General features: G+C 45.9%; 1 protein-coding gene across 6 annotated transcripts in view; it reads left to right on the top strand.

The window, feature by feature from the left end:
* Positions 1-15,741, top strand: part of LOC137591324 (receptor tyrosine-protein kinase erbB-4-like) — a 189,106-nt gene that overhangs the window by 94,884 nt on the left and 78,481 nt on the right. For all 6 annotated transcript variants that reach the window (XR_011034642.1, XR_011034643.1, XR_011034641.1 and 3 more), the window contains exons 3-5: positions 1,235-1,421; positions 14,106-14,240; positions 15,307-15,372. Coding sequence is in view for 3 of the 6 variants with exons in the window: in XM_068309247.1 (XP_068165348.1) it covers positions 1,235-1,421; positions 14,106-14,240; positions 15,307-15,372 (388 nt within the window). In the remaining 3 variants the exon portion in view is untranslated. The remainder of the gene's footprint in view (positions 1-1,234; positions 1,422-14,105; positions 14,241-15,306; positions 15,373-15,741) is intronic.

Genomic DNA, 15,741 nt, shown 5'->3' with positions numbered 1-15,741 from the left:
TATGCAAATGAAAGCCTGCGCTGAAATGGATTCTACTTTATTATGTTGTTCTTTCTTTCCGTCGATGATTGGCACATTGTAATCTCACTAATAAGCACCGCGGCTGTTCCATCCCATTCTGTCAGCAATACAATAGGCCAACCAGGCAGGTGTGTGTCTTTGCTGAGCGCTCAAAAAAGTAGCATCTTCCGTTAGCTGGTGCTAAGCCAGCACCTTAAAACCAAAGAAGGAGACGTCTCCGGTCGTGTTCCACGTAGAATCTTTGTTAGCTGGAACGTGTTAGCATGGCATTTAACAGCTGCTGGATGTGTGTTTGTGAGTTTCTGTGTTTGCGTGTGAGTCGATTCTATTTGAGTGGTTCAGATGAATATTGCATGGCCGCGTAGATGGAGTTGTAGCAACGAGGGAATGCGCTGTGTTTTACAACCACACACACACACACACACACACACACACTAACACACAAACATCAAACATGTTGCCAAACACATGAATCATTTATGTATTAACGCCGTTTGTTCGTCTTTAAATCTCAGATATTGTTTTCTTTTCCTCGTGTTCTGATCGGTGTTTTCTTCCTGTCAGATGGGCGGTTGAATTAATGCCGCTCATCAGTTACACGACGTAATCATCCTGATCTTTTGTGACTTTTAGAAGGTCAATTGATGCACAACGAGGCCTTTAAGGTCCTCCTCTTCAGCGAGGTGCTCACTGCATGTATTATTCCTGCTTTTACTCTTCGGTCCTCCGGGTATCAATCGAGTCTGTCGCTGCTTTATTTACACTAGAAATGAGGTGATTACTTATTTGCTTGGATATTTCGGAGCATCGTGACTTCTGGTACTTTAAAGAGCAACCAAGAGACTATAATCAGATGGGAAGTGTAATCAGTCTCTGGATCGGCCTGACATTTTAATCATTATGTCCAAAGCTTAACATTTCAAAATGCAAATAGCACGCTCTTTGTTCGGAAAATGAGAGGAATCCATTATCGCCTTAAGTGTATTTCACGAAAGAGACATGAGGAGAAACTCTTAAAGGCAAACGAGTCAAAGGTGTTGAACGGTTTATTCACCCGGACATCCCATCGTTTTATTTCATACTGCTGTAAGTCAGAAGTTTTCTTAATTTTCTATATCAAATTCCATCCTTGCCTTTTCCCCATCTTTTTACACGAGTGTCATCGAACGTATGATGGTAAAACCCTGAGTTTCCTCCTCTCTTTTCCATGCAGTCCATCAGAGAGGTGACCGGCTACGTATTGGTGGCACTCAACCAGTTCGACTACCTGCCGCTGGAGAACCTACGCATCGTCCGCGGCACCAAGCTGTACGAGGGCCGCTACTCTCTGGCCATATTCCTCAACTACCGGCGGGACGGCTACTACGGCCTGAGACAGCTGGGCCTACGCAACCTGACAGGTGAGCGCCGGCGTATTCATGACGTCAAAGTACGTCCAACGTCTCCTCTGAGGTTAGAATACGACGTCTTTCAGAGGCTTTGTTAGAATTAGAGACTCATTTTCCCACACCCTTGCAAACGTGTTGCTCTTCCCAGCTCTATAAGTGCTTGTATTTGACTTGTTTTTACGCCCACATATACAGATTTAATAGGGGCTTTTAATTGAGTCACAAAATTGGAAATAGAACTTTTTGGAGTTATGTTCCCTACCCTAGAAAATTACCCGTCTGGGCTGTTACAGTGAGTAGAGGGATCAAATGGCTGGGAAAAGTCCTATTTTCCCTATTAATTGCATTTCTGTTTACACACTGAGAATAAGCTTATTTCATGGAGCAAGTTTTCACAGCGGTTGTGTTATGTTTTATGGAACAGCTGTTCTTTTTCTCTCATCCTCGGAAATGGAAGAAGTGAAAGTGGATGGCATTTGTAACGAGCGACGTTTGTCTGTCAGCTTCGTCAGACCTCCGGGCGATGATCTTGGCTTGGGTTCATCGTTTCAGGGTTGCCCAGCGGTCGACTGGCCTTCCAGTAGAATTGCTAGCTTTTGTTTTGGGTTTAATAAATTCCCTTCCTTTCCGGCTTCCTCTCCAATCCTACCTCCTCATGCGGCTCCTTAAATACCCACTTTCCTCATTAGCCTGATAAATCATACATGCACTCGTTGCAGATGGAGGTGCTGCTCAAAGATTCCCTTTCTCTCGCTGGAGTCAGGTGTTGCTTTTTTTTTTTTTTTTTGGCGTGAGCATTAGCATGGCTCCAGGAGAGAAGCTCAAGCTGTCATTGGGGGGGAAGCTGGCTGAGGGACAGCTGTCACATCCCATCTGACGAAAAGCGCTGAAACTCGGGGTCACTGCTTCTTTTCAGCCGCTTTCTTTTTTTTTTTTTTCCCTGCTCGGTTCGATGGCGTTCCGTGGAGAGTGACAGGGAAGATGGTAAACAGAGGGAAGCGTGTGAAGTATCGGGGAGAAAACCATCACGGCGGCCGGCGGCATCCAAAGCTGGATGAGACACTTGAAGGGATGTAGTGAATGTATGAACTTCAAGTGTGGTACATGTTGAGCAAATAAAGGCGCTGGACTTGTTTCCTTTCACCTTGCATGAAGAAAATTCTGACAAGACCGTGAAGGAAAACATTTTGCGTCTCAACAACCCTTTTTTTATCTTCTGCCATCTTATTGGATCTGTAGAAATTTGTTGGAATTTTATCATGGCAAGACAACAGAAAAGGAGCGTTCTTCTTCCAGCAATGATGGAGCTTAAATCTTTTTGGGGCATCTTTTGGACTAGTGGGAAAAAAACACATCCAACGCGTATGTCCTCTAAAGTAGAGCCAAAATACAAGGACAAATCCACTTGAAACGGCCAATTCTCCTGAGATTCTGTTCATACCAACGCAGCCAAAGTCAGGCCTGTAATGGTTTGAAAAAACCTGCAGCATTAATGCCTGTTTAATAACAGAGAAGATTCCACACAAAGGAGATGGTACACATCTGGGCCCCCCCCCCTTGCGTGGTCACATGGCGTGCCCTCATTTGCCAAACCGCCGGGACGCCTCTGCTGCCTCCCTCTTTGTTGTGTTTTGCCCGAGGCTTCTTCGCTGGCATCGATCTGTAACGCTTTAAACTTCTCCTGTGGGCATTTCAATTAATCCTACATCCATCCTGCGTTCCCACTGCAGGCCGTTCTGTGTGTTTTTACCGATGAACCAAAATTAATTTTAGTGTAAAAACAGAAGACGAGCATCTTTACAGACCCCCGTACCGACCTGGGACGGATCACAGAACACAGCAGGTGTTCAACAAGCAACAATAAAACCTGCAGATGCCAATACGTCAATGAGGGGAGCGGATTCCTCCCCAGGTCCGCCGCCATCGACTTTGCTGCAGGTTGATTGATGGCAGGCGATCAAACGGCGATCCATATTAAAGCTCATGACAGATATGGTGTAAGCAGCATTTTATGGAGACTGATCGTGATGGTAAGAGACTCCTGAGAGGTTTGAGGCAATGCTGACAACATTAATTGGTCGAGCACTGAGGCGCCCTCCATTTTTACCACCTTTTTAGCCCAGTCTTTACCAGACTGGGCTAAAAAATGCTTTCAATTTTCCCCTTTTGCTTTAAGTTATTTGCTTCTCTTCCTTGACAAACAGCTTGTTGTGCTTCCCAAGGTTTGCAAGATTAGTGTTCTCTATAAGCATCCAAGGATCAAGCAATGATTCAGCAAACAGGAGTGATTTTTCAACGCCTTCCTCGCCCTGTAGAGGAACCAACCGCCCCCAGACCAGACAGCATATGAGTATAAATTTTGGGAAAAAGATCTGGATATTTCTTTACGGAACAAGAAAGGTACACTGGAAAATTTAAGCTTGGGTAGTCCTTGCATTATTTATGTCTACGCCATCCTGTACCGCCAATTTTTGGGATCGTTGTGGAGACAGATTTTACTATTTTACTTCTGGTGGTTCCGCCGGGCCCCCGCCCATCTGGCTGGCACGCCATGCACCTGCTGTTTGATCACCGACTTGGTATTGGCGCCAGGTTTTAGCCCCTACCATGCAGTCTCTTGTGTAACCCTAGCTGCGTAAAGCTGGCTACAGCTGCAAAATACATCCGAACAAAAATGCGTGGAACTTCCTGGAGGGACTGAACACAATGAATTCTCTCATTTGAATAAACTCAATTAGGCCGGCAGATTCGTTTTCCCTTCATGACGACGACGACGATGAGGAAGCTGCGAGCGTTTTTTGCTTCAAGTCATGTGCATTGTGATGAAATGTACTTATTCGTAATTCATTTTGTCGTGTCTGGAGGTGACAAGCTGTACATTCAGTGATTCTCACCACACAAGACGTGGAACAGTGCCGCCCCCCCCCCCCATCCTCCGTGCATGCATCCCGCCATGTTCGGCTTCACCCCGTGACGCTCGTGAATCTCCTCGTGAGCCACCATAACTTGTAACACACACAACACACGCCTCGACAGCCGCACACACATTACTAGCCTCGCTAGGCGCTGCAGTGCTAATTACCCCCCGCTGTGCTGCAGTGGTGATAATAACCACCAGACGACTCGGAGATGATGAGATGGATGAAATGGTTTTCAGAAACAGATCCCCCCCCCACCCACCTTTTATTTGCTTTGTTTGTGAGAGAATTTTTTTTACATCTTTTTTTTTTCCTGTGAAATTGCCCATTTGGATGGGGGCCAAATGGCTCAGCATGCCCCCAAAAGAGAGCTCCGACTCCAGCTTCCCATCTGGCAGCGGTACCCAGCCTCCATCGTCAACTCGTGTGCAGAGAGTGCGGCGCCGGTTCGCCATCCCATTCCGTCACGACTACATCCTTTTACTTTCCTTAAGGCTCATCGTGACAGCGGTGCTGCCGTCGCCGTGGTTTCACGACCCTGGCAGCAACCCAAACCTCCACTTTATTTAAAGCCCATCATTTACCGCTGCTAGCTTGCTAATTGCAGCGTTTTGCAACTATTATGAATGCGTTTAGGCTGAATTACCAACAGAAGTTGCTGCTGAGATGAATTGATTAGAAGGCTTCATTATAATTAACCCCGTGTGCATCATCGGTTTAAAGCATGACTATTGATTCACCAGGCCACAGTCTCTCTAAGCAGTACCCTGTTTTCATCGTCGCTCTGTTCAACTACGAGAGTGTCATTGTGATTGAAGCGATGCAAAAAAAAAAAATCGCATTTACGATTTTATCCAGCTGCACAAATACTTCTCAATGGATTCAGGATTTTGCCAGATTCTTGAAAAGTTTCCGATCAAACTTTTTTTAAATGTTGGTATCAGATGTGTGTAAAGCTGTGTGTGTGTGTGTGTGTGTGTGTGTGTGTGTGTGTGTGTGTGTGTGTGTGTGTGTGTGTGTGTGTGTGTGTGTGTGTGTGTGTGTGTGTGTGTGTGTGTGTGTGTGTGTGTGTGTGTGTGTAAAGGTTGGATCTGATCTATACAGTAAATCCCCTCAGTGGAGAGTACAAAGATCCACTACATCAAAGATATGAGACCCTCTGCCTCTCTGAGAAAATGTCAGGCACCTAAAAGGATAATCCCAACGCTGCGTCTCAACATACACACATTTGACTGATGTTCCCTTTTTATGCAACACTCCCAATTCAAAGTTTGTTTTTTTCCCCACTTCGTGTTGAACTCAAATCGCCAACTCAGGTCTGAGGAAAAAATATGCAATTCAGGAAAGTGCCGCTATGATTTTGTTTGGAATTTGCATTAAAAAAAATACTTTCAGGGCCTCTTTATTTAACAAAAAGCTTGTGGTGTGATCTCCAAAAAGTGGTGTAATTACAGAAAGATCAAATAGCGCTAAGGCAGCTACTACTAATACCCACTCTGGCTCCATACTGTTACGAGGGAAGAGTGAGAGCAGAGGGATGAGGCCCATTAATAATGAATGTAGTGTCATTAAGGCGCCAAATGATTAAAACATATCTCCCAGCTTCAAACGCTGCTTTGCTACCCCAGAAAACGCTGCAGTCGTGGTTGTGCAAAGCGAGCGAGCTCCTCGGTCTGCTTGTGAAATAAAGTTTTTGCTTTTTTTTTCTATTTATTTGGCTTTCATCTTTGCCCTCCCTTTCTGCAGAGTGCTGGAACACCACAGCACCGGCAATCCCATTTAGGGAAAAAAATAGTCTCCGAAGTTACGTAATGTGCAGCATTCCGTAGACGTGTATTCTGTTAACCACAGTCACCTGCCACTTGTTGCTTGGTGTCACCTGCAGGTGGCTTTCGTGGACGTACACCTGATGGGATCTTGTATCCGACTACATTTTATTTACTCTAAGTCCTGGTTGTCCCGTGCCCAGGCTCCAATGTGCTGCCATTGGTGTTTTATTTAAATGTTTTGACAAGGAGACCCAGGGGACTCCGGTTTGTCTCCATTAGCAGCAGTAGTGTGTATGGGAGGAGGTTAAAACGATCTCTAATGGAATGGTAATAGCCTGCCGGGGCGAGGCATTCACTGCCCTGTGCACCGCCCTGACACTCTGTATTGTTCTGTAGGTCGGCATCGGCTGACCCCCGGTGAACCGAGCTACCTACGCGCCTTGCGGGGAACTCAGTCTGCAATAATGGCTCCAACTCTGTAAATCTGTTTAGCATAATGTGTGAAGCGACTCCTTGTGAACCGCTGCAAACACCGAGTTAGCCCAAGATAGCTGGGAAGTCTCTCAGTGAAAAATGACTCAAACGCCAGGTTAGCATGAGATAGCTAGGAAGTCTCTCAGGGAAAGGTGACTCAGACACAAGATTTAGCACAAGATAGAAATGATCGGTAGTGATAAACTCACTGATTGGCAGAAACTGGTGAAGTCATTAAGTCAAGTTTGGAAGCAGGAAGAGCGCTGGACTGACTCACCAAACCTCACCCTAAATGTACTGTAGAACCAGACGGAGCCAGTTTGCTGGTCATAGGTGATTTGCTGGTGCATGTGTCCCAAATTATCCGAGTGGAGGGATGAGTGCTGCAGCTCGGTGCCAGGAAGTGACAAATTGCCCATTTAGTCTATTGTAGGTGCCAATTTTAATGCAGGGGGGTTCGCTCTGTTTTGGACACGTCTTAAGCATTTTCCATCATGAAAGATGTAGTGAATTCCAAAAGGAATGCCAGACGAGAGGATCGCGTGTGCGTTGGCATGTGTTCATGCGATGTAGGTGTTCAGGCGTGTACAGATTAGGGTTCTAAAGGAGCACTGCTCTTTTTCTTTCCTGACTCAAGGGTGGACATTTAATAATAGGCCACATTTCAAGTTACGAGCGAAGCCGCTCAGCAGTTTCACCGTTTTCACAGCTCCCCTATGATCCATTCACAGCACACACTAAATCCTAGTTTGGTGCTCCAAGTTCGGGCAATTGTAGTGAAACACTTCGCACCACAAACGCAGCAAAGTGGACCGGAGTGTTGGAGGGTGGGAAACAACAAGGGGCAGCAGTTCTGGAGTTGTGTGGACTTCAAACTGAACCTCCTGGCAGTTTGTTTGATGAGTGAGTCACTTGACCTCTGGGATGCTGAGACCTATTAAAAGCTCGGGATGAAACTTCAGAAAAGCTGCTTTTTTTTTTTTTCTTACAGATTGATGTCTTTTTTTGAGCCTTTATTACAAAAATGTGAGTTCCCACTAGGTAAATTTTGTCCCATCTTCACCCAGCAATGAAAGATGGGCTCCTGACTCCTCCACCGACAGGCATCATTGTTGATCATTGGCAGCGCCGCCGGTCTTACCTTGATTGGTATTCTACGGCGCTCTCGTCTCTTTGGCTGCCTCTTTTGTTTGCCTGCGCTGATTGGAGGGCCTCTGGTTAATTTAGATGCAGGGAAGCGGTGACAGAAGAAGGCTTATTAGGACTGTGAGCCCATCCCGCCTTAAGTGCAGAGTCTCCAGTTGCATTTCCATTTGCCTCCATTATTGAATTTACTGGCTTCTCATTCGATCTAATTGCATTTTGTGTCACCTCTAAAGAATTTTTTTTTAAAAACCGGCCTCCTCCAGATGTAGCATTAGCAAAGGGAATGGGCTAAAGTTTAGCTTGACGTCGGAATTTTATTTTTATCCTGACCCCGAGGAAAAGGAGGAAGCAGAAGGAGCATAAAGGAGTGTTAACGTCTGTGTGTGACAGATACTAGAGGAGTCGAAGGAGGGCGATGGCAGAGATTTATTTAGCATCCATCGCTTTAGATGTAAAAAAAAATCTCCCTGACTCCTGCAGCTACCTTAGTCGCTCCCAGAATCGCCTAATATGAAGCATTTTCATGAGGATTCATCGCAAAAACAATATCATTCCAGACGGCGAAATTTAATCGTAGGCTTTAAAACACAATAATGGTTATCAAGGAGGACGTGGCAGGAGAGCTCAGGATCGTGGGAGAGGAGGCTTTGAGAGGGGAGATGGAGGGGACCTCCCCCGCACTGCCTGCCCCCTATAGCGCTCCTCAACCATTTGTCACCGAGTACAATATCTCTTTGGCTGGCAGAGCTAATAATGGAGAATAGGGGGAAATGGGACTCTGGAGACCCACCTCCTCCTCTCCGTGAAGATCAGATAAGTCCTCCTCAAGTCTAAAGCCCGGAGCCACCGCTGATCCGCTTGTAAGGATTGTATCGTTTATAAAACACGGCGTACACACACACACACAGACACACACACACACACACACACACACAAGTCCTGACAGCTTTTTAGGTATGAATAATGCAACTCTTTATGGAACGTGTAACCGAGTGAGATTTTCACCCGGGTTGCTTCCCACGTTGAAAAGTTTCATTTTGGTCACTCGGGCCGTCGCCCTTTTTTTTTTTTTTACGCTGATGCTTTGCTCCCCCCCCCCCCCCCCCCAGGCAAACCGATTGCCATTTTCTGTCTCTATTATCACGCCAATCTGCAGCCATTTATCTACCGGCGGCATGTTTGCAGTCCGGAGACGTAACAGTTATTCATGGGATTTGAGGAGTCGTTTTCACTTAAGCAGCTACTTCCTCAGCAGCCAGCAGTTTTTTTTTCCTCTTTAGAGTAAATATGCTTGAGGCGCTGTACTTTGGAAGCGCCTCACAATCACACACAGAGGGTTTCCTTAGAGACCGGCTGCTTGTTTTCCTGCCCATTCCTGTATTTACCTCAAATTATAGAAAAAAAATTCAAAAATCCTTTTTGGTCGCAATTAACCATATGCAAACTTCCTTTCTGGAAATATGCCCTCTATTCTGGACTTCCTCTCCTGCCGGTGTGAAATTTATTCAAGATGAGGAATTGCGGACGATCCAGCTATAAGATGAAACAGACTTTCCAACGACGGGAGGACGCTCTATTGTTCCCCTGGTTGGACTGATCCCAATGCAGCGTTCTCTTGTTGCATCGTGTGAAGTTCAAAGTGCTTTGTGAAAACCTCAGTATGGACGCCTGATAGCGCAGATGAAGGCTACTCCTCCTATAGTGTTATTTCCTTTCTTGTTCTGTGGATTTTTTCCCCCTCTTATCTATAGATAGTTATCCAACACGATATTGAAAATGTTAAAACACAATTTCTGCCTCTCCGCCTTTCTCTAACTTTACCGACTCTCATGCGAGCCATTATTTTCCCAGAGTTGCACATTTGTCGCGGTTTTGGGTCGTGTTGCCGTTCACCAGGCGTTCCCCAAAGAGGTGCGACTCCAGGAAAATGAAGGCAATTTGTTTCTTTTCCCGACTTCGACACCTTCTGTCGTTCCAGCTGTCGGCGCTGTGTCACGGGCCGCGAGGATCACCGAGAACTGATGCATGGAAGCGACGCCGAAGACACACACATACACACCTTTTAGTTGCAAGTAATGCCTCACCTTGCCGGCTTCACGTAAAGGTCACATAAAAACTTGTTGGAATGAAATCGGTTGAAGTGCACGGTAAGAACTGGGAACCACAATGTGCTGGTGTGCTAATGTTAGCCGCTAACTCCTACTAGCTGCTAATGACTGCTAGCTGCTAATCCGGAATTGTACTTCCGTTGCTGACAAGTTCTGGTGCATTTCATGTTTGTCTCCGATGAGAGCTTGTCCATAATTAAATGGAGTGTAGAGATTTGAGTGAGTGGGATCTTTTTTAATGCATTTGAATTAAAAAACTCCACTTAAAAACTTCATTTGAGCCACTACTGTGAAGAATAGGAATAGAGATGAGATAAATCGTCACTAAGAGAAACAAGACAAAGTAGAAAGTCCTTCATTTTTTATGTAATAGCATGTACTGGAGGAAACAGGCTTGAATTAGGGCATTAACTTTTTAATAATGTCTCATCAGTGTCAGTTTATTGCATATTTCAGGGATTTCTATGAGGAAGCTGCATTCAACTTCATTTTCTTGTGGGGAAATGAATGTAAAAACTCCGACGCTACTGTACCCTGGAGGCTCTTTGCATTTGGCTCTCCAGCTCGGCGTGATTAATTGGCATTTAAGAGGTAAAGCCTCGTCTTAACTCTCCAGCTCTGGTTACAAGCGCCAGGCTTTGTTGAAGGAGAGGAGATGTTTATCGTCTGGATTTTTTATGACCGCTGCAAAACTTTGATCAAAAATAGTCGGGGGTTTTGTGGGGTTTTTTGTGCTGCCTGCACGTTTGAGGGCTTTCCTGCATCCATTAGTGTTTGTCAACAGGAAGAGGTCATCCAGCTGTGGAAACAAGAACGATGGTCTCCATTTTTCTGTTCTCTGTGCTCAGCAACTTGATCCATCAGCCGAGTGAGGAAGTGCGTTTCATAAGGGGTGGGATGAACTGGCCTGTGGGGGTCGGAGAAAACAAGGATGGAGGGATGATCCTAATAGAAAAAGTGGAGAGTACAAGACTCGAGCTGAGACATGTGATGCGTGACGCGCCCGCCCTCCGAGACGAGACAATAACGGTAAATGAAAGAACTCATCAGTCGGAGAAGGACCACTATTAAAGCCTTATTCATCAGCATAATTAGGGAGATACAGGACGTGGGACAAGTGGCCACCAGCCCTGATGAAAGCTCATCAGCAGGTTCCCCACAGAGCGACGGCCGCTGATTTGTGCTCGGGCCACCCCTGCCTGCAAACTGCTGCAAAGCAGGGCTGCTTCACTCCACTGAACGCCACTAAAGTGAACATAATTGGGCTGAAAAAGGCAGCTCGGCACAGGGATCATTTTCACTTCCTTAACAGTCGCTTCGGTGATTGGCCTGGACTCCATTGTGGGGATTGTGTTCGGCACTAAACAAGGAAATATCACCAATATTTCTTGGAGCGTGTCGCCTCCCCTCCCATCGTCTCGTCTCGGAAATGGCTGCTGCTAAAATCTAAAGCTCTGCATTATCACTGGAGGGTCACATGAATATTGTAAGGGCGCTCTGACCCTGGTAATTAAATCAAACTCCAGGCCGCTGTTTTATTTTAAGCAGCGCTGAACCAGGTGGACGTCAGGCACCTCGCGTTTTAGCTGCTTCACATCAGCTGTAGATGATTCAGTCTTCTCAGTCCTGATAGCAGGAGGATGGAGAGGAGCGGCACCATCGCGAATGCTACGATAAATAAAGTCCTCCCCAATTCCGTCAGCATCCCACGATAAGATTTTCCAAGTTGTTTTTACCCCCGGACGATCTCCTCGTATCTTGCCGCACAGTTCCACATTAAATGGCTGCGACTAACTTTTCTTTTTGGGATACTTTAATTTTCTTCCAGCAAAGGAAAACATTTTTCTCCTGTACCAAGAGATATGTCGCAAAATGCTCCAGCATGGATGATCTTCTAGTGAACAGAAACCTGAGCATATGGAGGCAGAACTCCCAGCATGCATGCATACGTAAAGGCTGTCGCTGAGGAGTATGTCACCTCGTAATGCATCCGTCTGCAACTCAAGAAAGCTTTCAACAATCAATCACCGACGGTGTAGCCTCTTTATTCCAAATTATTGCTTTGGATATTTTAAAATCATAATTCTTTTTTTTTTTTTTTTGGTGTGGTGATGAGCTTTTTTTTCCTCGCATCCCTGCCCACACCTCACATCCCTCATCCACTCCCCCCTCTGATGCAGGACAATAAGTTTGATGACTACCTCGTAACTCACTGCAGCATGGAGGGTGAGCGGGACAGAATGTGGGAGGGGGTTGTAGTCGAGGATGGTCTGCTGTAGATCTCCCTCTCCGGATGGAAAGATCGAAACTAAGAAGGGATGGGGGCACAAGAGAGCAACGGGGATCAGTGATGAAGGACTGTTGCATTGTAATGATCGACCATCCGACGCAGGCCTGTCATGGAGGAGTTAGAGCCCCCGTTGTGACGAACAGCGGGGGGTGGGGATCTGGGGGTCCATCTGGCAGGGCAGATCTGGACACTTTTGGGATGGAGTGGATGAAATCCCTCACACTTTAAATAACATAACAATTATTGATTTAAAAATTCATTTATTTTCAAAACCTTCTGCAGAGGTTTGAGATTTACTGGAAATTTGTATTAAAAGCATTTTAGATTTGTTATTTATTTAAATTTTTTAATATTTTTTAATATTTTTTTTTAATTTAATTTTATTTTTTTTGTTGTTCATCAAAATATTAGCGACTGATTGCAAAATCACTTTTTTTATTCATTCAGTGCTTAAAACTCCATGTATTCCTGGTCAAGAGATACTTTGAGGATCCCTCTAATAGAATATTGTTTCAAGGTGACCCGCGCCGGAGTCAGATCATAATCCAGCTGCTGGTTAATCCTTGTCTCAGGTATTAAGATTTCCCATCCAGCGACTAAACGATCCTGTTTCATCAGCGATATCACGCTGTTAAGAGCGTCGACCTGATATTTAAAAACACCACACACCCCGTCCCTTTTCTGCAGCCGCCACCCGTGAATGATTGGCCCCATTGTGACGGCAACACGATTACACAACGCGGCGGCTGTAGGCCATCCGTGTCACCTCTAAGAGGGCTTTGAACAAATGTCCCCCGTCTCAGCCGAGGCCCACTCCTTTAATCAGGCGCTGGATGGTGATGATTAGCTTCTCAGCCGCTGAATCGTCACCATAACTCATACGCTGCTAATAATCTGCCGGGGAAGGGGGGGGGGATAATACCCTTCTTTACTTCAGCAGTTCCAGTCCTGATCTGGACCACATTGTTGCTTTTTTTTTTCTTTCTTTCACAGATTCAATTTAATTTATTACGACAAGTGCTTTTCATGGAAGTGCTTCATATTCAAGGGGAAAGAGATGCAAGGTGATTGCATCTAAATCCCCTCAGCTAGCTTAAATAATACAGTCGGCTGGTGTCCCGGAGAGAGCACCACTCCGAGCCGTTGTTTCCCTGCTGTCACAGGTCGCTGTTTGGGAGGGAGAGGGGCGGGGGGATTACTGCAGCATCATTTCATTCCGTGTCGATATCCAAAACCTGGATTAGCGACCGGGAGATGGATTACGATGTATTATCATACTTCATGCGCAGGCATCTGTTAGGGTACCCGTCCTGGAGGAGAAACATATTTTTCCTATCAAGCAAATGCTGCTTCCTTAGTCTTTCATCGGATTGACGGATGAAGAGGAGGTCGTGAAGGTCGCCGTGCAGAAAGCCAGCTGAGAAAGAACTTTCCAGTGTTTTAACTGCTTTAATTTTTTATCTTTACCACCAGAATTCACCTAAATCCTTCAGAACCCTGCGGGGAAACTTCACATCTAACAATTATTTCATTAGCCGCGTCCACGTGCGAGGATTTGTGCGAACTATATCTCCTCCAGTTTACTGTTTCACTTTTAATCAACACAACAAGTATCGCGTGTCGTCCATTGACATTCAGACTAATTAACTCTGGAGCCAAATGCAATTATAGCTAAGACTCTATCCTTATTAGAAAGTGATCCAGGTACAGCAGCTCTTTTGCCCTTCTTGCTGCATCTGTTTGCTCGTTTTCCAGCAGCTTTAATGGAACATCAGCGTCTTTATTCCTGCATGTGTTTGTCGATAGCGTTTATCTTCATGCTCAGACGCGCTCCTGAGAGCACCTTATACAGCATGCTAGTTCCAGACAAAAGGATTGGAGTTAACCTTGATATATTGATTTCCTGCCATCATGTATATGTCCTACTCGTATATATCCACGATCGTGTGCTTATTTCTTTTCTTCTGTTTCTTTTTCTTCATCCCTCACAGAGATACTGAACGGCGGTGTTTATGTCGACCAGAACAAATTCCTGTGCCACGCAGATACCATCCATTGGCGTGATATTATCAAAAACCCACAGGCGGAGCTGCTGGTGGTGCCGTCCAACAACAGCAACCTGGGATGTGAGTACAGCGGTAGGACCGGTGTGTCCGGTGTCATCTATGGACGGTAACCCAACGGTATCGGTCGTGTTCCTGCCCTTTTTTATTCATTCTGTTTGCCTTGTGGTCATTAGGAAGCGACATCACATAGCGTTAGCTCAACGCGTGAGTCTTTCATTGTTGTGGTTGGGTGGCGGCTCCGCGGCGAGGCCCACGGAGCCGCTGTCCGCCACGTTCTTTTGAAGTCTCAGTGAAACTGACAGCTGGTTTGGAGCTACCCACCCCGATCCACCCCGATCCGGCCCTCCGTGGACCCCCGGAGTCCCCCGGCTCCAGCTGCTGTGGCCCCGGCACTCCCAATCTGGCGGATATGGCGTGTCAGAAATGTTCAGAAACTTCTCTGCACATTTACAAACTGATCTATTGCTCATTTTGTGGTAACATGGTAGGAAAGACGATGCAAGATACTTCAGCTGGTGTCGGAGTTTCTCTGGCCTTTCCGAAAATTTAGGTTGGGGAACTCACTTTCAGAACAATTTGTGTAAAGCATTGTTATTCTGTTATTATTAGATGGCATTGACGGGGAAGGAGGAGGAGGATGAAGAGAAAATACGAACAGAGGAGGTTGTCCAAAAAAAATAATGACAAGAGGAGCGTGTGGGAGTGGAGGTTGCCAAATGGAGGGCCGTAGTCGGTATTTAACATTAAAACCCCACAGTGGGAGTGGTGGAGAGGGCCTGGTGACAATCTGGAGCACTGTTCCACTCACTCTGTAATTAACCCGTAGTCGATGGAGGCTTGATGACAGTTGAAACGCTGTCAGGTCCCACTTTGTGGAGACGAGTAGAAGCCTGTCGTTCAAGCTGACGGTGAGTCGGCGCCTTGACTCCGAGTCTATTGTTGGATGAAAGGAGAAGACGCCATGTATCCGTCACTGTCACCCCATCGGAGGGACATCGGGGTATGCGTGAGTGGACGATTAGGGGTTTGGTCCGCGAGGTGGCGGCGGAGGCGGCGGCTGCAGCTTCACGCGTGTTCGTGTCTGAAACGCATCCTAAAGTTTGCTGATTGTGTGTTTGTTCTGCAGGCAGACGCTGTCATCGCTCGTGTAACGGACGTTGCTGGGGTCATCAGGAGGACCAGTGTCAAACCTGTGAGCACACACACACACACACACACACACACACACACACACACACACTCACATCCTCCTGACTGCAGCTTCCACAATGGCTTCCACATACGTCCTTAACAAACGTAATTAACCACCGGATGTTGGTGGATGAAAGTTAAACTGAATTCCAATTTGATGAAAATACTGTAAAACCAGTTATTAGATGAAGCCAGATTGAGCCGCTGTATTTACGGGATCTTCTCCAGCCTTCTTCAAAGCGATCCGTAATCCGTCTCTAATCCCTTCTGACACACATTCATTGTATTTTTTTTTTAACGCATCTGTTTTCAGCTCCTTTTTTTTTTTTATTTCCTTTTTTTTTTTTTTTTTAAACTCATCGGCCAAAAT

The sequence above is a fragment of the Antennarius striatus genome, chromosome 24, assembly GCF_040054535.1.
Source record: "Antennarius striatus isolate MH-2024 chromosome 24, ASM4005453v1, whole genome shotgun sequence".
NCBI classification, from domain to species: Eukaryota; Metazoa; Chordata; class Actinopteri; order Lophiiformes; family Antennariidae; genus Antennarius; species Antennarius striatus.
This window is presented reverse-complemented; position numbering and strand designations above follow the sequence as displayed.